The 27,487-nt window shown below is 43.2% G+C and overlaps 1 protein-coding gene across 1 annotated transcript in view; it reads left to right on the top strand.

Moving 5' to 3' along the window:
- Positions 1-304: 304 nt before the first annotated feature.
- LOC310867597 (contactin-associated protein-like 2) overlaps positions 305-27,487 on the top strand; it is a gene marked incomplete at both ends in the record, with an annotated part of 231,746 nt that continues 204,563 nt past the window's right edge. The window contains one exon of the mRNA XM_083777712.1: positions 305-335. Within this exon, the coding sequence (XP_083633838.1) occupies positions 305-335 (31 nt within the window). The remainder of the gene's footprint in view (positions 336-27,487) is intronic.

The following is a 27,487-nucleotide window of genomic DNA, read 5'->3' as shown; positions in this document are numbered from 1 at the left end:
GCCATATCATTTACATTAAGAAGCGAAACTTAAATACAATAGCCTATTAAAAGTCTCTCTCCACCGCTTCTTCATATAAGAGAGAGAAAGAGAGAGGAGGGAGGGAGAGAGGAATTGAGCCTCGGCGGTTCGACAGACAGCTCGTTTAAACGGTAGAGATTTTTGTCATTTCTCCTCCCGGAGATCCCTATAGTCTGGCAGGCAGCTGGAGGTTATAATTGCTATATAGTCTGCTGCGATGAAGATGCATCATTCACTTGGATTATTTACCTTCTTCTTCTTGTGGATTTACTGCCATGTCAACATGGTCCACGGAGCTTCTTCTGCAACAAGCCGTAAGTTAATGTGATTCTATGCTTCTCTTTTTGTTTTGCTTCGTATGATCATCATGCAGTGTGGGGCTGCAGACAGAGCAGCGGTGATGATGATGCCAGAGGCGCTGGAAACCAGTACGAACCCGTGCAGCCTATAGACGGGCTCTTGTAGACAGAGGGAATCGTTACCTCATATAGCCCCTTTCGGGACCCTTTGTTAGTTTGGTTACCTTCTGTATTTGGGACGACGGTATATCGACGCAGCAAACACAGAAGAGGCTGCAGGTAACCAATGGTTCCGAAAGGGGCTAATCGTTACCTATCCTCGCGTCACCCGCGGCTTTCCACCTCGGAGAGACTTTGAGCCACACGTTAGCCTACAACTCCTTATCTTCTGACTGTATTTGAATCATTCATATAGCCTATACTGAGCCAGTGAGCCAGGCTTGGATCAAGACTGTCACAGATCGAGGAGTCTGACTTCTAGACGAATTAATTAAAGCAATGAAGTCAGACTCGATCAATATATGCACCATGATACATCATGATAGCCTTGACCCGTGAAGGCTATAAGCCAGACTCCTTGGAATGTCTGTAACATGTATGTATGTATACATGCATGCATACATGGGATTAAAATGGGTGAGGTTTAAAAAAGGCAAAAGCATGCTCTAGTGGTAGGAGAGAGAGAGAGAGAGAGAGAGAGAGAGAGAGAGAGAGAGAGAGAGAGAGAGAGAGAGAGAGAGAGAGAGAGAGAGAGAGAGAGAGAGAGAGAGAGAGAGAGAGAGAGAGAGAGAGAGAGAGAGAGAGAGAGAGAGAGAGAGAGAGAGAGAGAGAGAGAGAGAGAGAGAGGATCGTAATGCCACTAAACACGTATTGTCTATAATCAGACTATTACATCATGTGTTACTGCATGATGGGAAGCCCTACTGTTGATTTTACACTAGAATGCAAAATGTTCAAACGTTTTCATATCAAGGTCCATTATTTCATTCATCCTCTGAGCCTGCACGGACCACCATTTGATGACATTTAGCCTCTCAGACCCTATAAACTAAAGAACATTTTCTTGTCGTCGTATAGGATTTTGTCCACAATTCCAAAATAACAATTCTTCTACATTGTCTAGACTTCTTGTAAATAATGCAGATGTATAATAATTTAACTCAGCAAAGGGTCCATTTGGTTACAAGCTCTCCATCATTTAGTTGGGGACCGCCTGGAACCCCCTCAGGGACCACTGGTGGTCCCCGGACCACTGGGTGAGAACCACTGACAGAGGATGAATGGGTGGATGGATACTGACTCTAAATGTGTGTCAGTGTTATGAGGATTTGGTTTCATTTTACACTCTGAAGAGTTGACGATCTATAAGGGTCCATTTGGTTCCCAACTCTCTATGGGGCGGGACCACCTGGAACCCCCCCTCAAGAACCACTGGTTTAGCTGCGAGGATTAGGCATGGTTGGATGATTCCTAAGCCGACAGACAGCCCCATCGCTTGTCACATATATTGGGCGACACGTCCAGGAAATAATATAGATGGGTGAGTGTTGACCTCACCATCCGACGTGGACGTGTTGGGGCCGTGGGTCATTAATCATCCTATCCTCTGAGTCGCAGCAGAGCCCCAGAGCTGTTTATGTGTGCCGTGGCTTCGTGCCAAATATCTCCCAACGTAGTGATAGATAATGACTGAATTCACTAGGCCATCATCTAGACGTCGGGCATCCTTAGAATGGCTTGCACGTCGCGTCGCATCCTCCATGAACTGTGTGAAGGGGAAATACGATGATGAGAGAACTATTTCATATATTTATTGCCATGGACGGCAGATCTCCGTCTTTGAATGTTTTATATTGATTCAGTTTGAGATCGCACTATACTACTGCCCTGTGTATCAGCGTCTCCGTTGCTAGCCCTATACTAGCCTGAGCTAGTTAGGTTTCTGGTCTAGAGGGGCGGGTCGCGGCTGAGATTTGCGCACGCCCTGATTGGATCTCATCGATCTGTCCGTCACCCCCGGCCCCTCCTCTCCCCCCTAGTGCAGCGCTATGTCACATCATCTGGAGCGACGCCCACCCGGAAGGGTTGACTCCCACTTTTAGACCAGAGCGGCCAATGCATTCCTCCAGGCTTTACATTTTTGCACCAACAAAAATGAAAGCCTGGTACCGAGGCTAGCCCTATACCAACAAGTCATTAAGACATGCAAATCCCTTGACTCCTTCAAAACCGCTCTCAAAGGGCACCTACGGACGGCTGCAATTCGACACTGGCCCCCGTCAAATCTGATTCCCCCACCCACCCCTTTTTCCCCTCACTGCATGTTTCTTCTTCCTTTTTTACCTCCTTTTATGATGAATTCCTGTTCTGTTCTTTGGCTATATATAAGTGTCTATTTCTACGTCTCTAAATGTTTTGATGAATTGAACAAGGTGGACCCTCTTGTAAACAAGTGTAATGCTTTATTGGGAACACATGGAACCAAATGGACCCTTACAGGTCTGTAACTCTGACTGTGTAACATATGGAACCAAATGGACCCTTACAGGTCTAACTCTGTACACTCTCAGGGTGTCACTGGTCCTTGAAATCTATCTTATATAATGGGACCAGGGCTGCAGCCAGATTAATGTACTGAACACTGACAAGTCATGCTTTGCAATCCTCACTATCCTAACTGGCACACACACACACACACACACACACACACACACACACACACACACACACACACACACACACACACACACACACACACATGCACGCACGCACATACGTGCGCACACACTCACACACACTCACGAGTGACAGTAGCATCTCAGAGTTATTCTAGTGGAATGTGTTCTCATTAGAACCCTTCAACATCTACCCACCTCTGTGGAGTGGATGAGAGAGGAGAGTGGAGTGGATGAGAGGATGGGAGAGGAGGAGAGGATGGGAGAGGAGAGGAGAGGATGGGAGAGGAGAGGAGAGGAGATGATGAAAGAGGAGAGGAGAGGAGAGGATGGGAGAGGAGAGGAGAGGAGAGGAGAGGAGAGGAGAGGAGAGGAGAGGATGGGAGAGGAGAGGAGAGGATGGGAGAGGAGAGGAGAGGATGGGAGAGGAGAGGAGAGGAGAGGAGAGGATGGGAGAGGATGGGAGAGGAGAGGAGAGGATGGGAGAGGAGATGATGAAAGAGGAGAGGAGAGGATGGGAGAGGAGAGGGATATTGTAGATATGAACTGAAGAGACAGCTTATAGAGGGTCATGGTGTGGGTTTTTCCACTGACTCCACAACACGGTATACACACAGCGTTCGACAACGACTCGGTTGATATTCATACATCATTAAGTCACAGAGTACATAATTTAATTCACTAATGGTTTACCGTGGGGTCTAAAGACTAATTAGGTCTCTTATGTATATACATGCATAAGTGTCGTGCATTTATAAGTCATTAGCTGATTACTTGCGAGCCTCTGTGTATGATATGGATATAATGACTGATACTCACGTGTGTGCTATGGATATAAATAATGATATTGTACTCTGTATGCTATAATGACTGATACTCGGTGTATGCTATGAATATAATGACCGGTATTGTACTTTGTGTATGCTCTTCCATTCTAAGCCCTGCATTCAAAGCTCTGTATCTCAGAAACGACTTTGAGGGGCCGTTTCTCTGGCCCAGACGAGCGTTTTCAACGGCCTGTAGCAGGCGCTGTGATACTCGCGTTCGGGTATTTCCACCACCGACCGAGAGAACAACCACCGGTCAAGACACCACACACACAGCAGTTTGTCACTGTAACATGCGATTACGGTTATTTGGCTCTTCAAAGTAAGTGTTATGCGTGATAAAACCCTGGCAGTAGTTAAATAAATACTTTCTGAAAAGTCTATGGAAAACATGAATGGGAAATTCATGTCGGGGGAGGGACTGCGACACTCTACGGATATAAAGCTTGAATTTAACTTAGATGTTTTTTCAGACTTAAACCGCCACAGGTCTTTGTGTTTATCTTAACGTCAGATTATCTGACATTAATCGTTTGATGTAGAGTATCTAATGGATTATACAGTGTAGACAGCAATATGACATCTGTTTAAGTCTCTCTCTCTCTCTCTGTGTCAAAAAATGTACATGCGCCCTGAAGCTGCCAAATCCCAGAATCTTTATTGTCCATCACAGACATTTATCTTTGACGAGTACTGCTCAGCAATACAACGTTAGCCTGATTTTATCTTAGAGAGAGAGAGAGAGAGAGAGAGAGAGAACCGACCGTGAGTCCACTACTTCCCTCATGATGGATGATGTTGTGCTGAACTAAGATAAATGTTATTACTCTCAGTCTTTGCATTCAATTAGTTTTATATGGTGCTTGAATGGCTCATTTGCACTCTGAGGTGAAGTTAATTAATCTTTGTGTTGCTTTCATCGAAGAAAATGCTCACAGAATACATGACATACATGCCACACCCAGTTATGCCATTTACAATTCTCCTTGTGAGTGTACCTATTGCACCCGTCGGTCTGGCTGTGTCCCTATCATGCCCAAATATGGAGTTCCATGTCCATACATGAACATGCCTGTGTCTGTGTGTGTCATTACAATTTACAGTTTGGGATAATTTATTAAGGGGCTTAGTCATTCTGGGCTTATAAGTCAACACAGTATTTTAAAACCCATTCTGGACAGGAACCCCTTTTGGTGTTTTAACTAAGCATGTTGTACTTTAGCTATTGAAAAATAGCGGAACTACAAGCTTGTAGGTCTGCTATTTTTGAAAAATCGTGAAAATGCGGCACAAATCTTTGAATATATATTCTTTCAGAAGACTTTTTTATTTTATTTTGACGTCAGGCCTTTTATGGGTTAAACCACCAGTGGAAACATGTTCTGCTTCTAAATCCCTTGTAGAGAAAAGTCATTATGCACACCTACAAGGACAGGTGCGTCGGGGGCCGGCAGACAAATGTGAATCATGAGCGAAGAAAATGTCTTCACAGCAGTTTATTTCAGCTGAGTGACAACGTTTCGGTCTAAACAACCTTCAGCAGGTATCTTGTTACGACAGCAACCGGTAACGGCTAGGCTATAGACTAGAGGAACTGACCAATCAGAGGCACACGCCAGTCTGGAACACCCCATACAGGTAAAGGTTATAGTGTCTTATGAGTCCATAGTAAATAAACCAGTAAGACGCCTGAGGTTGCGTGCACACATTCGTCTGGGTGACAGCAGGCTTCTGGGCGAGCGCTGGCATTTTGGAATGGGGGGTATAAGATCTTATTTTTCAGGCCTGTTGAGAACTCTAGGAGCACACCAGGAGCACTAGTAATAACTTTGGGGCAGGCCCGCATAGAGTTTAACCCATTCTGGGCGGGAACCCCTTTTGGTGTTTTACCCCCTCAGGCCGGCAACCCATTTTTGGGTTCTGTACAGTATGTACAGTATTCAAAAAATACAAAAGATTGATGGTGCTATATAAATATTTTAAGTTTTGCAGAAAACTTAGGTCAGGCTTTAGAAGGAGTTTTTAGAATCGGCCTTAGGCCTAAATGGGTTTAAATGGACAGGTATCAGTCAAAAGGGAGACATGGAAGAGGAAGAATGGATGGGGACAGATCAACATATGGAATGTCAGAACAGGTCAGCTCCATGGAGATCTAAGGGTTTGAGGTTTGAGGTCAGATGTAGAGTTGCCAATATTGATGACATCAGGGATCTCCATATATGGGCTTAATATTGATAACATCAGGGATCTCCATCCCTGATGTCACGTGCTCTCTCACCCCGAACAACCAACACACTGGCGGGAAATGCACGATTCCATAGTTAACTGCGACCTTTGGTCGCAATGACAAAAATATATCACAACATTTATGACATAAAAATTCATTGAAAGTGTTTATGATAGGGAAGTATGTAAATATAAAGTCATGCCGGTTGCTGTTGCAACCAGATACCTGACGAAGGTCGTTTAGTCACTCAGCTGAATAGACTGCTGCTCTATAAGTGAAGACGGTGTACTTCTAAATCCCACCAGGAAAACTGCAACATAAATAGATTTCAAAGGTACAACATTTGGATATAGCCCATTTGAATGCATCAACTGCAATGACTGAAAGACAGACCGACAGACAAGGTCTACATATCTTGCATTGCCACCATGCCATTCATGAACCAATACAGCCACCTTGTCACAATAACTCATACAACACACACAACCTACTGTTTATCAGTCTTCAATTGAACATTAACATTTGGAATTGTTGGCCGTTATGTCAAAGCCCAAAACCTCTAGCTCCAAACCAAAGGGAACTAGCAAATTCACTCCTAGGATTATTGAAGTGATCAAGAGCCACATACATACTGTTCCCTGTTCCAACTCGCATACAAAATAAAATGAAATTAAACAAAAAATAAAATGATTCACAGGAGGCAGGCAGTGATCACCCCATGATGTGCACAGTGCACACAGGTTCAACGGCAGATACAACACCACATACAAACTGTAGATTCACATCGACATTAAATTCCAGAGACCGAAACCGTTACTGAACATTGCCACCCAGTCATTGGGTCCCAAAATGAAAATAGTGCACAAGACTTCATCAGTTGTGTAAGTGATGCCAGGGTCAAACTTTGGAACCCATGGATAGAGATGGGTCAGCTCTCGATCTAGTTCATGCTGAGCGCTCCAGTCATCTCCATCCTCCAGTCCCTACATCAGGCTAGCCGACGACTACTTTCATCCCAGTATCAATGGCACCGACCAGCCTCATTCTCCTGGCTGCCATCTTCTCACTCAGCCATGGATGTTTAGTACTGCACATGGCGTTGTGGTGTATAGTGCAGGGATTTATGGCAGGCTCTAGGGTCCAGCATTCACAGCATGTCACAGGAAAATGGACTGAGGAAGCTGAGCTTGGGGGTTTGGGGGTCATCACCCTGGCTCATGTACCCGTGGAGCAGGTTGAGAGAGAGAGAGAGAGAGAGAGAGAGAGACCATAAGCTTTGATTATAAGTACGGTAGAAATAAATAAAGTGAGCTGACCAAGAGCCACATACTGTACCCTGTCACAACTCACTAGCAACAGCAGACAAACATACAGCCTGTATACATAACTGCATCCTTCCGGTTACAACATATGTACCCTTACCCCTTATCCCTAAACATATTCGTGATTCTTATTTTTTTAACATTTTAAAATGGGTCAACCGGCCGATAAATGGCAAATAAGTTTAGGGATAAGGTGTGATGCAAGATATAGCCCTGTGTGTTTTTAAGTGCATCATGTTCTAGTCTCAAACTAATGGTGAAGACATTAGAACAAATAAAGGATTTCAAACTTGTAAAAACGCACGCGCGCACACAGACAATTCAAATCCCTATACATGCGTATGAACTGTACTGCTTTATTATCAATGTTTAATCATCAATTAAATAGATCCTGTAAGCCAAATAAATCCCTTATCAGTCACCAGAGATTACACACACACATGCCTATATTTTTCTGAAAACCCAAGTTCTGAGAGAAAAGTGTCTTCGTTGTTTTGACAGGGAGTTGTTCGAGGGATGTATGAATCTATGCATTATTTATACTTATAACTAATTCAGTTGCATAATGCATAATGTTGAAGGTGCTATACAGTATGCCAAAAACCTTTTCTTTTTAATCAAATTCTTATTCAAATGAGTGTGTGTGTGTGTCAGTGCGTGCGTGCGTGCATGTGTGGGAGAGAGACTGACAGTCTTGTTTATTTCCTAAACTAAATCAACCACATATCAGTTTCATAATCCCGGAGAGACCCCCAGAGCTCAGCTCGTCACAAAGAGGTGGCAGGGCTTTAGCAGTACGCCCCCCCCCCCCCCCCCCCCCCAAGCTTTGGAACGCCCTCTGTTGACCTAATTTAGACGTGTGTGTGTCAACTTTTAAATCTCTTCTGAAAACCCATAGACACATATAAAGGCTAGATATGACTCAAGTCTCTGATGTATAGTTCACCGGGCGGCCATCTTGCTGAGGGGCTACAGTACAGTATGTTCTATGGCAGCTCAAACAAAAACAGTCATAACTCGCTCAAATCTTGACGGATTTACAAACGGGTTGGTTTCCTACAAACGTTATCAACGTGGCTATATGATTCAGGACGTTTTATAAAAATGTCATATGAAAGCATATAAGTATGTGAACGTCTCTGACGTTTATAACAAACCAAACCGTTTGAAAATTGGTTGAAAATTAAGCAAGTTATGGATATTTAAAAAGTATATGCCCATAGACGCAATGTTCTGCTGCCCCTCGGTAAGATGGCCACCACGTAGCAACGTCGCACTCATTGGCCAGAAGCGCGGATGAGCCATCTAGCTTTCTTATATAAAGGCCTTACCTCCATTGTAAGGCCTTTTCTTCATTATCTCTTGCCATTTGTCTATCATTGATTGTTTCTATTTTACATTTGTGTGCCTGCTATTTTATTCTTTGATCTTTTGTTCCATTTGCTTCCTTTTCCCCCGTCCTTTCCTGCAAAGCACTTTGTGACTGACTATCTCTGGAAATACATTCATTCTCATTATCACATACTGCTACTTTGACTCCCATTCTCTATGTAAACCTTGAAACATAAAGCCGCACGCACGCATGTGCACACAGACACATCACTTACAATAATTTGTTACCCGCTCACGGAGGCTGTAAAGTGTTTTTTAGAAACACACTCTTGGGACTTGCGACTTATCTCTGACAACAGAGCTGTGGTGGAAAAAGTAATTGTTTTACTAAGTAAAAGTATCAATACTGCAGATTAGAAATACTCATTCTTGTAAAGTCCGGAATTCAAAATGTATTTGAGTAAAAGTACAAAAGTATTGCAATCAGAATGTCTACAAGCTCGTATGACCTTGTAGACTTTATGATAAAGAGAGCCTGATGAATGTGTCCCTATTAAAGTTGGTTCACTGCATTTGCGGGTGTTTGTTCCTTTTTAATTGTCGGGCACCGTGCCCTCTCCTAGAGGGGGTGGAGGGGGTGCATACTTAGTTTAGACTAGTCATTGGTTAGACATGGGTTAAGGTTAGGTTTAGGTGTGCTGCCCCGTGGGAGGTTAGGGTGAGGGTTTGAGATAGGTTGTAGTTGTACAGTATAGGACTAATAACTGGTCTAACCAAATGACTATAGTCTAAACTAAGTACTGTCTAAACTAAGTACTGCACCCCACCTGGAGGTGTGCAAAAGCTTAGCTTTTTTTATCGATATGCCGCATTGGAAACTTTGTCACCGTTGCTGCATGCAATGTTTACAACAGCTCTGTGGGTGTAATGGGGCGTGACCGCTATTTGCCTTACGACAGAAAAACAATAATCTAAGACGGACTACACAAACACAAATGCTCCCAAACAATGTGCTGTACAATACAGTGTTGTCTGAACATTTCGAGCTCAGAATGTGTTCATGGACAGTCAGCCCTCCATTTGTTCTGCTCTGCAGGGAGTGAACAAACAACGTCCAACTCCATTCATCAGTTCTCCTAAAATCACCTTGACGCCTTCGCGACTCATTGATCGATTCTGTGAAGGTGAAAACAAGCTTTAAAAGTGTTACAATTGCAAACTTCTCAGTCGAAGCCTGCAGTATTTGTTTTTCTTTTATATTTTCTGCCTTAGTGCTTTCCTCACTAAACTTATGTGTTGATTACGACTTTCGACTTTTTCACTGACGCAACCTAAAAAAAACTAAACTATTATCTTTGAGAAGTGGAAGCATAGAGGTTGACAACAACACATACAGGTTTTATAAAGCTGAATGTCATGCTGCTTTAAAGACTGAACGGTGCTGGAGTCTCTCAGGTCAAGACTGTCCTCAGCAGTTATCTGCTCTGCATTGTGTTTGCTTTAACAATTCCTTCAATGCATGAGGAGTTCGAGCAGGAGTTCGAGCACTTCTTATCACCTGACAGCGGGGAGTTTCCTCTGTATAGTGCATGGAAGAAGGAACACGTTATTCCAACCAGTTACTTTTCCCTCCATCAGGCAACCTGAACCTACAGCACCCTATAGTGGTCTGTGAAAATAAATCGAACTTCAAAGAAGAAGAAAACTAGAACTTTATATATATATATATATATATATATATATATATACACACACACACACACACACACACACACACACACACACACACACAGCCCTTCTGTTGTTGAAACACAACCTTTTGTCCAACGTGTTTTGCATCAAACGGCAGCAACTAAAGCCGTTTTAGGGCACCTGATGGAGGGGAAAAGGAACTGGTCTCTATACTGCCTTCCCCTGGTCAGCCACGGCACCTGATGGAGGGGAAAGGAACTGGTCTCTATACTGCCTTCCCCTGGTCAGCCAGGGCACCTGCTGGAGGGGAAAGGAACTGGTCTCTATAGTCTATACTGCCTTCCCCTGGTCAGCTAGGGCACCTGATGGAGGGGAAAGGAACTGGTCTCTAAACTGCCTCCCCCTGGTCAGCCAGGGCACCTGATGGAGGGGAAAAGGAACTGGTTGGAATAACGCGTTCCTTCCACGCACTACAACGTCCAACCTCGGAAACTCCCGACTCCTGTCAGGGTCGGGAGTAAGTGATAAGAAGCAGCCTGGACTCCTCATGCATTGCAGGAAGCATGAGCTCAGTTTCGGGGATCTCCCCAGGTTGGCAGAGGGAGAGTAGCGCTTATAAGCACACATATTTAATATACTCCTTGCAAGGCTCCAGTGTTCTTTAACAAGGACATTATATGTCGGGTCAATAAATGCTCAATGTCTTGAGGTTTTTCTTATCAGACATTCCACACTGCATGTCTGGAGCTTTGCAGAAGGCAAATGAGCAGCACTTTCTTCAGGTAAGCTGCTGGTCAGCTGGCCTGTCCTGGATGTGAACTGATGCAAGGTGTTGATACCGCTTATCTAAATGTTTTTTTCACCGTGTGCTAGGATGCACTTTGCTTATCTACTGTTGGACTGTTAGTCCAAGTTAAACACATCAAGCTCAATGTTTTTGCTACTGCAGCCAACATTTTTGTTTGCTCGCTTAGCTTATCAGGAGCCATAGCATATAGCTGCTGATTCACAATTTGAAGCCAATGTCTATGACTTGATTAGACGATCGTCATCCTGAGATAAGCGCGGTGAGAGAATCCAGAATCCCATTAGTTTGGTAGTGTCATGTTGTTCCAAGAGCCCCGGCAGCATTGCTGTTGGTTTAGTCAGATTTATTGACCGAACGACTTAACCCTTGAACTACCGTAGGAATTAATAATCTAAAAATATAAACCTCCCGTTCACGGAAAAAACGGAATGTCAATCAATGTCAGTTATCTAGGGTTCAACGGAGCAAAAATTAGCATTTTTTCGCTAATATCACTAATGTTGGATGTAATTTACCAAAAAACGGCCGAAATCCGCGTGACCATGCGCTATCGTGCACGCCCGCCGTCTCTATGTGCGTCGCTGTAAAAAAAATGATATTTTGGTATGTTTTGGGCTTGATTTGAGGTTAATTTTACTTAGTTATGAAAAATATAGCATTAGCTTAGCAATCCGGACCAGCCAAGCTAGTGACTAGGGTCAAAATACTACCGGATGTTGTTGATCGTTGAACCGGAAGTGACTTAGGAAGATTCGTCTATTTTGGCCAAAATCAGCATAATGGTGCGTTCCCGCCATCTGGTGGCAATTCGAGAGAATACACTAGCAATGAAAAAAAATACAAAAAAACATCTGTTCAAACCACCAGATCTTTCTATTAATGTTAAAATGATGAATTAAAAATATGCCAATTTGTTACCCAAACAAAAAAATTGGGATTGGTAGTCCAAGGGTTAATTTAGATTATCTCTCTACTGTAGGAGAAAACTCATTAATCAGGCGACAAACAAAACAGCATGCTAACATGACTCTTATCGTCGCTGGACGTTCCATTACTTTGGAACTAAAGCAATTTTAGCCGACCTGACAGTGTTGTCTTTTGCAGACTAAAACTATGACAAAAATATGTTCCTCGACTACCTTTTTCACTGACAAAATAAAAACAAAATAAAAATTTAGCTATGATGACTAAAATTATAAATAAACGAACGATATGATAAAAACTAACAACGGTGATTGAAACTGGACAAAGACTACAAAAAATAGCCAACAACTCTGCGACCCCACACTGCTTTTGCCTATTGCGTTGATTTATAACCTATCAGAGTGATTCAGCATTTTTGTGTAGCTTCTTTTTAAGATATTTTTGGGCTTTTTTTCTGCATACAGTAAGCTGACGGTGTAGGATGGTGTAGGATGAATGAATATTTCAGGACAAGTCAGGACAAATACTTGACCCATCCCACACGGGATTATCAGACCCAGGGGAGAGAGAGATGGGAGGCAGCAAAGGTCGTCGGGATCGTGAGCCGAACCTGCAATGCAATGTCAGGCTGGATTAGCAGCCTAGGTGCCCGGACCACTAGGCCAGCCCGGGCCAAGCTTCTGAGTGAGAGGTCCCCCACCCCTTGCTTCTTTTCTTTTCGTAACACAGGTGGAAACAGATCATGTTAATATAGCAACTCCAGGGCAAGTGTGTTGACATTTCCATGAAAAATGTCAAAGACGTTAGGTTATTAAACCAGTGCCAGTACACTTCATGTTACGTGAAATGCTTTATAATTAACCCATTTAGGCCTAGTCTTGTTTCTATATCGGTGGTTCTCAATATTTCATGTCAAGGACCCCAAAAAATGTATTTGGCCGCCGACCCCCATCTGAAAATATGTTGTTCCAGGGACCCCCAGAAGCAAAGATTTGAGTTAAAAACGTTGCCTCTGAAAGAATATATATTCAAAGATTTGCACCACATTTTTTTTTTTTTTTTTTTATAGCAGATCTACAAGCTCGTAGCGCGGCACTCAGTGCCGCGCTATGAGTTTGTAGATCTGCTATTTTTCAATAGCTAAATACATAATGCTATAAACACCAAGGGGTTCCCGTCCAGAATGGGTTAATACCACATAGACATTTGATGTGATCTAATTACTCCGATCCTGGGCATGACACCACGTTTCATCTCGTGACTTCTATAATGTTCCCCGTCGTTCTGCTGTCACTCAATGTCACTTCTCCTCGCGACATCAAAGGGCATCGAAAATGTACCCTCTCTTCATGTCTTTCTCTCATCACATCCCCCCACCCCCTCCATCCCCCGCACACACGCGCCGATTGTGTTTGTACTGTATACGCTCGCCCAAGAAGGAAAGAAAAATAAAAGACAGAAAGAAATCCTTGTGAATTCTGGGGATCTACTGTATACAGTACCCTCAGGGTATCAGTGTGATTATGATGCGGCTTTACACCAGGGTTTAGGACGACACGGTGTTGTTTTCGTCGATCCCTGCTTGAAAAGAGGAGTTAACGGGCAATTATAGGCACTAGATTTGCCCGTAAACCTCAAGTTTAGCAGGCATATACAGTAATATACGGAAATATACAGGTGTGATGGTACAATTCGGGAGTTTACCGGAGTTTGTTGGAAAGTTTAACGGGAGTTTCCTGTAATATACACATCCATATTCCATGCTTTGTGTGCAGTGTAATACTATGACGAAAAGTGTTCGTAGACTACTTTTTTTTTTTTTTTCTTTTTTAAGATATTTTTTTGCGGCTTACGCCTTTTATTGATTTTTGAAGGGACAGACAGTAGGCTGACAGGAAACGGGAGAGAGATGGGGGGATGACATGCAGTAAAGGCCGTGTCGGGTCCGGGAGTCGAACCCGCGGCACACTGCAACTGGATTACCAGTCCGGTGCCCAGACCGTTACGCTACGGCCTGGGCCAGACTACCTTTTTTCACTGACAAACTAAATGGAAACTATGAGCTTGTAGATCTGCTATTTTCAGCAAGTATAAAATCAGTCATTACGACGGCATCAAGGCCCGACAAAATACATTTTAGTGGACTAAATCAGCCGTAGATTTAGTCGACTAAAATCTTATGATATTTAGTCGACTAAAACTAGACTAACACTGAAACATTCAAGGGGATTAAAATGTGACTAAAACTAAATAAGCTATTCAAGAGACTATGACTAAAATCAAAATGTGCTGCCAAAAACAACACTGATGGATGGACTCTAAATGTGTGTCAGTGTTATGAGGATTAGAGACCACATCCTCTGTGTGACCTACTGAACGACAGGGTTACACACACACACACACACACACACACACACACACACACACACACACACACACACACACACACACACACACACACACACACACACACACACACACACACACACACACACACACACACTCTCTCTCTCTAAGCCAGATGTCACCCCTCCTCCACTTCCATTGCCGTAACGTGTGTAAATGTGTAAATCTCATAAGCCAACCGAACATCATTTTGGGGGTGAACTATCCCAAGGACACACAACACGAGAGGACAAGAGCATTAGCAGAAACACTACGAGTTAAGCTACCTCCACGTTGCACCGGCGTGCGGCTGTCGGACAGTTTGAGAGCTTTTGTCGGCAGGAGACTTTTGTCGGAGCGACCCTATCCATGTTGTAGTGAGGAGGGGGGTAAATGACTCCACTGTAGAGTGGACTTCTAGTCTGCTCGTCATGTTACAGGGCTGACTACTGGTGTAGTGTGTGAACATGATACCATATGAACTCTCAGTCAATATATATATATATAATACCAATCAATCAACTCCAAAGCAAGACAAGCGAAACTGTTTGTTTTGGTGAGAAGCTCCGTGTTGCCAGATTCTGTGAGTGGGACAAGCGACCATGTCTATGAAAACCAATCCAAAAGAAGCAACCAGTTTCACCACTTGAGCCCTATTACATCAGCTATATGTTTTTTAAATAATCATGAAAGCAATCCCAAATAAGCAACTACACTTCAGAAATAAGCCCAAACTATTAAGCAACGGGCAACTATGGATATTAAGCTACGGTATGTTACAGGAAAACTAGCTTATAATAAGCTTATAATTAGCTGACCTGACAAAACTGCAAACCTGTGCTGCTGGCTGCTTACTGCAGCAAAAAGAATGTTTTGTCGGCAGACTGGTTTTGTGCAGATAAAAAAAACAAATGCTAGTCTGTTAAAATCTGACAGTTTGTTTGGTCTGAACAGGACTCTGGTAGTGTACCATTTGTACAATCTCAGAGTTTCAGTCCTGTTCAGATGTGCATGTGTTTGTTTTCGACGGTTTCCTTTGGAGTGCCGCTTTTTCCACTATGTTGGTTCAATAAGTTAAGTTGTATTTAAAGCTGAGCATCCACTGCCTTAATCAAGGGCAGTTTTCAGAGGTAGTGCACCTGCTTTTCTTTCTTAATAGACACATGCACAAATATATATTGGCAGTTGTGTCAAGTTCGACAAAACAGGCTAAGGTAGGAATGTTCATTTTGATGCCTTTTGGTAACTGGGAGTGTACAAATGGAGCCAAATGGTTCCATTTCTACACATTTCTACACAAATAAAAAAACATACCCCTAGAAGCATGGACTCATATATGTGCCATACATGTATACATGCATACATGCATACTAGTGTCATATTATTCTGAAGAAAACCTGGAGACCTGACATTATTATAATGGTGTGTAAAAAAAAGAAAGTCCCCAAAATTCCCACGGACAAGACCAAGTCTTTGCCACAGACAAAATGTGTCCGTGTAGGGCAGTGTTGTTTTCGTCGACTAAAACTATACAAAATATGCCCGCCAAAACACATTTTAGTCGAAAAAATCACCTGTAGATTTAGTCGACTCAAAATCTCATGACATTTAGTCGACTAACACTAAAACATTCCAGGTTACTAAAATGTGACTAAGACTAAGTGAAAACTATTCAACAGACTATGACGACTAAAACTAAAATAGTAATTTGCTGCCAAAAACAACAGTGCTGACGGGGACAGAGTACAGAGAGTGACCTCTCCAAAGTGCATTGTGCAGCCATCCTTACCGCCGTGCTACAGGCCGTGGGATCGGTGCGGTGGGATGGCTTTCTGTCAGGTGCATGCACGGCTGCACACACACTGCACACACACAGCCTTATTCACTTAAACTCCCCATACAGCTCAAATACTATAGCTCACGTTATCAATGGAAACGAACTACATCTACCTCACACAATGCATTCTGTCAGTGTAGGATTTGCACACATGCCGTCTGGAATAATTGCAACATCAGCATGCTACTGTGTGTACAGTATACACACTATGCATGACTCATGCTTGTCTGTTGCTGTTTTACCACCTTTTAAAATGATCTTGAGTCTTGACTTCAATTCAGTAATGCACAAGATTACATTTCATATGTCTGATTGATTATGTTTTACTTCCCCGTTGCTTTTTTAAACGTGCCCTCCCTGGGACTGGTTCTTGCCAACTACGTTCATAATCTCCAAAGGTTCGAGAGCTGTCCATGGTGAGCCGGTGCGCACCCGATGATCATAAATCATTTGTGATTTTGTATCGCATCGAGACTGTAGCTGGTTGTTCTGCTAGCTAAAGGCTGTTGTGACGAAAAGAGAGCTGAGCCACGCACAGCTCTCTGTCTACCGAGCCATCTTCCATCCTATACTCTCACCTATGGCTATAAAGCGTGTGCCATGACCCAAAGAATAAGGTCGTGGATACACGTGGCCGGAATGAAAAATCTCAGACGGGTGGCTGGCATGATGTGGCATCGATCTCCCTTAGAGATAGGGTGAGAAGTTCAGTCACGCGAGAAAGACTCGAGTAGAGTCGCTGCTTCTTCGTCTAGAACGGGGCCAGCTTAGGTGGTTCGAGCGCCATCTGTTTAGGATGTGTCTCGGGCGGCTCCCTTGGGAGGTTCCCACTGGGAGGAGACCCCGGGGCAGACGGGAGATAATTGAAATAAATACATTTAAAAACCAGTTGAAGCCAGTGCATGTGTCTACTTATATGCAAAGGTGTGCATTGAAGTCTGTCGTACATTAATATGCAATGGTGTGTGAGAAAAGGACAAGAGAGAGAGAGAGAGAGAGAGAATTCCAGACACTTGTCCTCGCTCTAATCCCCCAGTAGGTCTTTCTCTCTTTCTGGGGTAGGATTAGAAACCTCCCTTCAACTTCAGAGAGACAGACAGCGAGAATGAGATTTATATACATCGAGAGAAGGAGACAGACAGCGAGAGAGAGACAGAGAGATAGAGAAAGAGACAGACAGTGAGAGAGAGAGACAGAGAGAGACAGAATGAGACCTTTTGGCTTAGTGAGTACAGATGCAGTGAAAATACAGGCCAGTGTCTGCACTCTGCATGCAGGGTTTATGGTTCCTACTGAAATGGATCAGAGGTTTTCTATTGATGGTGTGTTTTCTGTCTGAGGCTTTGAAACAGGATGGTGGTTGTGTCTGACCCTCTCTCTCTGAGTATGCACGCACGCACGCACGCACGCACGCACGCACGTACGCACACATGCACGCATGCACACATAAACACACAGGTTTTCTATTGATGGAGTGTTTTCTGCACAGTGCAGTCTGAGGCTTTGAAACCAACAGGATGGTGATTTTGTCTGACCCTCTCTCTCTACGCACGCACGCACACCCTGACTCTCTCTTTCAGTGGCTTCTCTCACACACACACACACACACACACACACACACACACACACACACACACACACACACACACACACTGATCCTCTCCCTTTGAGTGGCTTCCCACCGGCACACATTCACACAGATCCATATTTCGGAGAGACTGAAGGTCATGGCACTCACGTTGCACTGGCTTCCCAGCGGCGCACGCACGCACGCACACACACACACACACACACACACACACACACACACACACACACACACACACACACACACACACACACACACACACACACACACACACACACACACACACACACACACCTTCTATATCTCTGTCAAAGATGGGGGAAAAAAAGTCTTAAGATCTGTTGTGTCGGTCTGTTCAGTATATTCCACCGTGTGTCCGGTTCTTGAAAATCAGAATACATTGCAGGCAGTTCAAATCGCTCCAAGGCAGGACACGAATGCATCCCTGGTGAGAGGAAATTACATTTTCATCAGAGTTAATGGATGTCAATGTGTTACTGTGTGTGCAGTCTGTTTCTTGGAGGGGGGAGGGGGAGAGAGAGAGAGGGAGAGAGACTGTTGTTTATGCCTCCTCTCTCACTCCTGCCTTTCATCATCATCTCTCTCTCTCTCTCTCTCTCTCGTCGACTAAATGTATTTTGGCGGGCCTTGATGCCGTTGTAATGACTGATGTTCCACTTGCTGACGTTCCACTACAAACCAAGTGTAAAATTACACTATACAAACCAAGTGTAAAATTACCTATACTGGATATCTTGTCCACTAGTCCCTTACTAACATTTTAGCCTAGTTTTTATTTGTTAACAAAATTCTCAATATATTTAGTCTTACTCATCATAGCTTAGTTTTCATTAGTTTCCATTTAGTTTTTGTCAGTGAAAAAATGTAGTTGATTGAAATTTTTTTTTCTCATAGTTTTAGTCAACAAAATCAACACTGCAACTGAGCATCCTGAAGTTTAAAGGACAATTCCATTCTAGAAGGCTTTCTTACCTTTTATTTGTAGTTGTTACGTCCCCAACAAAGAGGTCCAGGTGTTATTTTGTGCAAAAGTGCATTATTGACTATTTCCTCTAATATAAGCCCTCAATGGGGGTTGGGTTTTTGTGATTCGCTTATTTCCATCGAAATAAGCAGTAAAGTGTGCCGCTTGGGATACTGTCTACATTATGAGATATATACAAAATAAATTGATTTTTGAGCGATGGAAATAAGATAATTAGCATAACACCCCACAGCCCCATTCAAATCAATGCAATTCAATGCAATTCATTGAGGGCTTATGGTAGGGGAAATAGCCAAGAATGCACTTTTGCACAAAATAACAACTGGACCTCTTTGGTGGGGACGTAACAACTACAAATAAAGGTAAGAAAGCCTTCTAGCATGGAATTCTCCTTTAACGGATCGTTGACGGAAGTAAACGGGAGCATTTCGTTCACCACAAAGTACTGGTTCGTTTGATTTGTTCGTTTCACGACCGACACGACACTACGTCGTAATGGCAGATTTTACACATGGTCGAATGCTGAAAATTACCTTTATCTTTTGTCAGAACGCAACCACACATGAAATGACTTGTACATGAGAAAAAGAGATCAGCGCATCAGCAATGGTGCTTAAAAAAATAGCAATTCAAAAATAATTATAATCCGAAACTGTATAGCACATGCATTCAAAAATTCAATAAATGGCGGACAAACTATATTCACATTTCCATTTCTTTATTGGCACTCGCCAAAGAGGAACGTTTATGAGTTTCGGTGGTCTGAGGAAGGCTCATAAATTCATTTTTTTTTAGATGAAATGACTTGTCTTTGAGTTCTACTGGATCTCTTCCCTCCCTAACATGTTAGTCTTTTTTAGCGGTGGCACACAGTGTGTCCTATGGACAGCTATGTGTGTCCAGTTGATTTTATTTTATTTATTTGATGCAGTATATTCAAGATACAGTTTAAAAAGAGCAGTACAGAATTGTCAGGATTGCACAAAAATGTCACTTAATTCCATTGTGGTCCGAATGAATAAATACAGCACATGGTATAGGAAGAACATGCGTTGACTAAAATCACAATAATGACATTACAACGACACCATCATAGATCAATAAACAAAACAATAAATATATAATAAATAGATAAATAATTGTCCGTATGTCATACAGCTATGTATAGTATGAATGTCTGTGTCTGAGTACAGATTTTATTCTTTATTTAATTTATTTGCTCAACGACTGCGCTTGACTCCAAAGCCACTGCTCACTTCACATTGGTGTGATTGTATTTGTTGACAAAATTGTCAATGCATTCAGTCTTTTATTTTTGACTATTTTTTTTTTGGGGGGGGGGGGGGGGGGGGTTTGCCTTTATTCAAGGTTCAAGGTTGTCTTTATTGTCAAGGGAGAAATTTGTCTTGGAGACAGTCACAGCTGCATTATTGATAGGGTACAGTAGCTTGACCGGAAAGGGGGGAGAGAGACGGGGGGGGGGGGGGGACACACACGCAGCAAGGGCCGACGGGCTCGGGCCTCGAACCCGCGACGCACTGCCAGGGTGGAACCACCGGCCCATGTGCCCGGACCGCTCAGCCACGGCCCAGGCCAATGCATTTAGTCTTTAGTCTAGTTTAGTACAAACAGTTTTGCCATAGTTTTAGTCGAAAGAATACACAGTCTGTCAGGCTTGTTACTGAATGAACTGATGAGCACAAGGGGTGTATGGAACATTATATCAGAAGAGATGTTATTGTCGTAAGTGGGCCAGTCAAGGCATTAAATGCCAATTGACTCCGGCAGCCCAACTCCTGTTCAACCAGCCAATCAGATGATCACACACTTAATGGTTGATTCAATTAGATGATCAGATCACATGCACGCGTGGGCACACGTACACACATGCGTGCGTGTGCACACACAGAGATGTGTAATTGTACTTAACTTCCATTCTCTCTGCTATGTGTAATTGTACTTAACTTCCATTCTCTCTGCTATGTGTAATTGTACTTAACTTCCAGTCTCTCTGCTATGTGTAATTGTACTTAACTTCCATTATCTCTGCTATGTGTAATTGTACTTAACTTCCAGTCTCTCTGCTATGTGTAATTGTACTTAACTTCCATTATCTCTGCTATGTGTAATTGTACTTAACTTCCAGTTTCTCTGCTGTGTGTAATTGTACTTAACTTCCATTCTCTCTACTATGTGTAATTGTACTTAACTTCCAGTCTCTCTGCTATGTGTAATTGTACTTAACTTCCATTATCTCTGCTATGTGTAATTGTACTTAACTTCCAGTCTCTCTGCTATGTGTAATTGTACTTAACTTCCATTATCTCTGCTATGTGTAATTGTACTTAACTTCCAGTTTCTCTGCTGTGTGTAATTGTACTTAACTTCCATTCTCTCTACTATGTGTAATTGTACTTAACTTCCATTCTCTCTGCTATGTGTAATTGTACTTAACTTCCATTCTCTCTGCTATGTGTAATTGTACTTAACTTCCAGTCTCTCTGCTATGTGTAATTGTACTTAACTTCCATTATCTCTGCTATGTGTAATTGTACTTAAGTTCGGGATGCACTTGGTTCCTTTCCACCACAGATGTTCCCACACTGTGGAATGCCCTCTCCGTTTCCATAAAGAATGCAGAGTCTGTTAACAATTTGCTGAAAACGTATTTATTTAGTTTGCATTCAGGACATTGACCTGGCCTATTTTTGCAGGTCAATGTTTTGCTTTTCTTCTTGTCGTGTTATTAATCCTGTGTTTTTATTTGATTGTTTTTATTACCTTGTTGTTCCACTGTACAGCACTTTGTAACTTTGTTTTGAAAAGTGCTTTACTTACTTAATACTTACTTACTTACTTACACTGTGCCTGTGCATGGGAGCCTCCTTACTGGCCTATCAGCACTGCGCAAAAAGCATGGAATACGGATGTGTATATTACAGGAAACTCCTGTTAAACTTTCCAACAAACTACCATAATTATATTACTGTATATGCCCGCTAAACTTCAGGTTTACGGCCAAAATACAGTGCCCATAATTGCCCGTGAACTCCTCTTTTCACACAGTGCGGCATGGCACATTTAAGCCTCTCCAATTGTAAAGGCTCCACACGTAGCCGAGGCTGGAAGTCTTTCCACTTCTCACAAGTTGTGGAAACACTTCCTCTCCTAACAATGTAACACCTTAATTAATACCGCCCAGGACCCATCAGACCATCAATCATTAATTACTACCGCCAGGACTCATCGATCCATCTTAGAGGACGTTGGAGGAACTCTGCACTATCCAAATACATCGACCCCATCGGGGTGCAAGCTTTCTTTTTCTCCCAGAGAGGTCAGGATTAGAGGGATTCCTGGGTTGATTTAAGCCAAGGTGTTATGATGAAACGGGCAATCTGAAGAGAGTTCAGGTCGTAGGTCGAGGGGAAATCAAAGTACTTTTGATGTGTACATCATGGCTGTGTAAATGTCTCACCGTTATTAGTGCTGTCCATCATGTTGCAGTGTTGGTTTTGACAGCAATTGATTTTAGTTTTAGTCATGGTCTTTTGAATAGTTTTCATTTAGTTTTTAGTCACACTTACGTTACCTGGAAGGTTGTAGTGTTGTTGTAATGTTGTAGTCGACTAAATGTCATACGATTTTAGTCGACTAAATCTACAGTTGATTTGGTCGACTAAAATGTATTCTGGCGGGCCTTGATGCCGTCGTAATGGCTGATTTTACGCTTGCTGAAAATAGCCGATCTACAAGCTCACAACGCGTCGCGCTGCAACTTCTACATGGACTTCTATTGGTTTGCCCCTATTTGAAGGCTTCAATTAGGGACAACCGGACGTTTACGGAATGCCGTAAGTCTATTGGGCTCGCGCGAGTACATGAACCAAGTGTTTTCTGCCCCCTCAATATCGCAACTCTTCTATTAGATGGCTCTGGGGTATAGGCCAATAGTGTCGCAGTCCCGCCCCCTTTCTAATTATTTGTTCGGCCCACAGTTATTTTGTTTATTGTCATGATTTGTCAACTCGGCTGTCTACCCAAGCCATCAAATAAAAATGATTGGGAAGTTCTCTTCTGGTGCCCTCGTGGTTCTGAAAGGGAGGACTGGGACGCTCCACGGCACAGACTGACACTCACTACAGAACACATGCTGTTTTCACACTCATCTCTCTGGTGTGTTTCCAGAGCCTTGCAGCCAATTAAAGTGTGTTCTTCTTCCCGCAGGCTAGTGTAAAGTCCCAGTAAGTCTGCTGGCTGATTGTGAGTGTCTCTCCTGGTGTGTGGAGTCATGCTGCTTTAGGACTTTAGAGGGTTAATGCTCATCAAGGCTCTTCCTGCTGTGTGAAGGACTCTTGACAGATTGAAGACATGATGATGCAAGAATGTGGGGGGGGGGGGGGGGGGTACTTACTTACTTATATATATTACTTATAACACTTTTAAAGACAGGAGTTTCTACGGGGCACCCTTTTACCTGCATGTGCCAGGCAAAAACTACAAGTTATATATCACGATATCTGCAATTGAATATGAAAAAAACCCATAAAAGGCTGTGACCGCTGTTGCTGTTGCTGGAAGATCTACCTTTTATGCAAGAACAAAGCTCTCTCTCTCTCTCTCTCTCTCTCTCTCCAAGCTCATAGCGCGGCACTCGGTGCCACGCTATGAGCTTGTAGCATAAGGCAGTGCAGCCAGTGCGGTGCACTGGGGCCCAGCGCCCCCTAGGGGCCCATGAAGGGGGAAGAAGAAGAGAAGAAAAAGAGTCAGGACGAGACGACGGTGAAAGGCAAGCCTGGTTTCAGGGGCTATCAGTCGCAGGAAGAGTAACACCAAGGATTAGCCAGCGATGTCACTGACTGACTGGTTTATAAACAGCTTCAAGTCCATAATACTTCCCTGTTGCATAACAGTGACATTGTCTCCTTGTTATCTTTACCACCTTGTTTCACAGTCTATCTATGCCTCTATGGTGTGTATACTGTGTTCATGGCGCGCTGCCTGTGCCTGTCGTCAGCACAACAAGCTCAGCTGTAGACTATTTTGTCACATTCCGTCGCGCTAATGAAACACTACATGGGAATCATGGGATTATTATGTCATGTCAGCAGTCAGCACTATCAGAAGATAACCCAGGTAAAGTAATCTGTCACTCTGTTTGTCCAAAGTAATTTCTGATAGCCATGCTGCAGCCCTGCATTCCTACAGATTGATTGAAAGTGAAACATGCAAATTGATTGTAAACATACATACAGATTGAATGAATATTCATATATCAGATCGCATCACAACCCCCCCCCCCCCCCCCCGCATCGCATCACATCGCCCCCCCTGTCTGCTATTTTTGAAAAATCCTGAAAATGTGGCGCAAATCTTTGAATATATATTCTTTCAGAGCCAAAGTTTTTAACTCGTCTGGAGGGGTCCCTGGAACTACATATTTTCAGATGGGGCGGGGTCGGCGGCCATAGACATAGAAGACATTTGTAAAATCGTTCCCAGTTCAAAATGGGTTAAGTAAATGTACTTAGTTACTTAGGAATAATCTCCAGGGTTAAGGATGGTGAGATGCTGGTGAGATGCTGAGAACAAGTATAGCTGTAGGGTAAGAAAATACATCTGATAAAATCAGCAACAGAATAAAACAACTGTAAAGTAATTACAATACATGCACAATTTAATTAATGATAATGGGGACAGACAAACACACCACTTTCTCAAACTAACTTTTCCAAATCTCTCGCTCTCTCTCTCCTTTCATCTCTCGTTGTCTCTGCAATCTTCATATCTGCCCGTTTCCCTCAACCAATTAACCCACGGCACGCAATTAGCTCCTTCAATCAGCAATGCTGTAATTGAACGCACACACACGCACGCATGCACGTACGCACGCACACACACACACAGAGAGAGAGAGAGAGCAACTATAGCAAAACTATAATCCACAATGTTAGAGTGTGTCCTTGACTCCTTGTTCCAAATTGCTTGGAGTTGGAAGTCATGTGCATATTGCCAGGCACGTGGCAGCAGCAGCTATCAAGACGGTGAGCCTGTGCATTCGATATAACTTGACCGCATATAGGCAATCAAGACCCTTAATTAATGACAGATGTGCGCGCACGCACCATGGAGCTGTTTCTGCAGTGTCACCGCCTTGTGTTTTATTTGGGAAGACATAGCCTGACCCAGCCAGCGTGCTATCTGGTCTAGAGGGGTTCAGGCCGTGCATGGAGCCAGTGCTGGAGAATATTGGTCCACCGATCGCTCACTCCACCAGGAAATGTATCTCGTTCCCCCAGGCGACTCATTTTCGATTTGAGTGCGAACGGAAATAAAAGCCTGGGTATACCGAGAGGGAAGAAAAGCAGATTCACAGCCAGGGAACTCTCTGTGGTGCTGAAGTCATAAACTACTCCTACAGCAGAGGGGGGGAGCTGTCTGTGGTGCTGAAAGTCTTCACTCAGGCAGTAACTTATGTTTTCCACCTGGTGCCAATGGCCTAAGCTGTTATCCTGGGGGCTATACTCTCCCTCTGCCAACCTGGGGAGAGCCCCAAACTGAACTCATGCTACCGTCAATGCATGAGGAGTGAGCAGGCCGCTTCTTATCACCTGACAGGTTGGACGTGCAAGGAACACGTTATTCCAAGCAGTTCCTTAACCCTCCACCAGGCGTGTGGTAGCTTTAATACAGTGTTAAGCAGTAGAAAATAGTAGTAGGTGAGAAAAAGATGTTGCACATCAGCAATGGTTTTCAGTGGAGTGCTAAATCCAAATCCTAAAATGTAGGAATACAAAATTAAAAAAAGGAAATCGTAAAAGGTATAAATGGCGGAAGTGAGCCGTAAGCCTTCCTTTTTGGTGTGTGCCAATACAGAAATGGAAATGTGAGTACTTTGTCCACCATTTATTTTTGGTTATAAAACGGTTAGTCCCAATACTTGATACTGATTGGCTGGTTACCGTTGTAAAATCCACGGTAATCCACACCTTCAATGACTTTATATCATTCCCAGCTGATCCCGTAGCTCTGTAGCTGAACTGGGGAAGGGGAGCACTTGATTGCCTTACACATGCTGGCCGTGCGGGCGTGTAAGCACCACCCGCATGCACTCATAATGTGAATGTGTGGCTCCAGGCGGCCCCGTAAAGACATCAAGCGCTATTCTCCCGTTACATAGCCTATACTTGCAGAGCAAAACAAGGAAGTATATGTGGCTCGCTCTGGTGGGCGCAAAGCATAGCTACTTTTGTCAATGTAATAGTTTTACAGAAAGAAAGACAGAAGAAAGAAGCCACGCGAGGTCCCAGTTTACTGTGGATTTTATTATGGCTGAGAGGGCATTATAAAATCCACAGTAACCTGAGACCTCTTGTGGCTTCTTGCTTTAATGTCCTTTACCCTTTTGGATTCAACTTTATTTTTAAATAATATTAGTATCTTGCCAGTCATGGCATAGTAGTAAAGGTATAAACGTTAGTAGTAGTCCATCATAGCCAGATGTGCTGCAGTACAGTGCTTCTCAAACCTTGTTTTAATTGAAAGGACTCCCACAACTATGAGTGTTACCGACCTGTTTTAAGGTCCATCTGGAACCCCCTCTAGTTTCCTCCATGGTCCCTGGAACACTTTAAGAACCACTGCTGTAGTATAAGCAGTAATTTGTTTCCTCATTGTATTTTAGAACTGCAGGATTAATCAACTAGTGTGTGTGTGTGTGTGTGTGTGTGTGTGTGTGTGTGTGTGTGTGTGTGTGTGTGTGTGTGTGTGTGTGTGTGTGTGTGTGTGTGTGTGTGTGTGTGTGTGTGTGTGTGTGTGTGTGTGTGTGTGTGTGTGTGTGTGTGTGTGTGTGTGTGTGCTGTATAATGGTGAAGAAAGAATGTACCATTATAGTGTTATTGTATACAGTATATGTGAGTTGACGAGGCTCGGACCAGTGTCATGGATGTTCTCATTGCAATCACTTTGTGTTTACTGTCATTCCACATTATTGCATATTTATACTTATATTTTCAACTGTGTTAATACCAATGTCTGAAACTGTGGAATGCACTTACCCATTGCAATCAGAAATCCAGACTCACTCCCAATCTCCCGCCGTCATCTGAAAACCCACGTCTTCAGATTTTGTAACTTATAGATATGGACAAACTCACCTCAAAAGCCACCTGTTTAGGCAGGCCTATGACTCTGTGTGACCTCTGTGTCCTCTGCTGCAAGCTGTGCCCTAGTTTATTTTTCTGCTTTTAACTGTGTTGTACTGTTTTTATCCTGTACGGCGACCTTGAGTGCCCTGAAAGGCCTTATAAATAAAATGTAATGTATTATTATTATAGCATTGTATGTATAGCACAATATAGTGTATCCGCATAGTTGTATAGATATTCCACTGTTAGACGGATGTTAGGTTCTGTGCATGTATGTATTACCATGTGTTGTCTTGCTTACTGCTGGATGCCTACATTGTAATGTCTGAACGTAAATAGCTGCACAGATAATAGGTTTAATGAAACGGTTGTCAAATACGTACAGTATATCTCTGCC

This window comes from Protomyctophum parallelum, assembly GCF_964188405.1.
Source record: "Protomyctophum parallelum genome assembly, chromosome: 12".
NCBI classification, from domain to species: Eukaryota; Metazoa; Chordata; class Actinopteri; order Myctophiformes; family Myctophidae; genus Protomyctophum; species Protomyctophum parallelum.
Note: the sequence above shows the minus strand (reverse complement) of the source record. Positions and strands in the feature narration are given on the sequence as shown.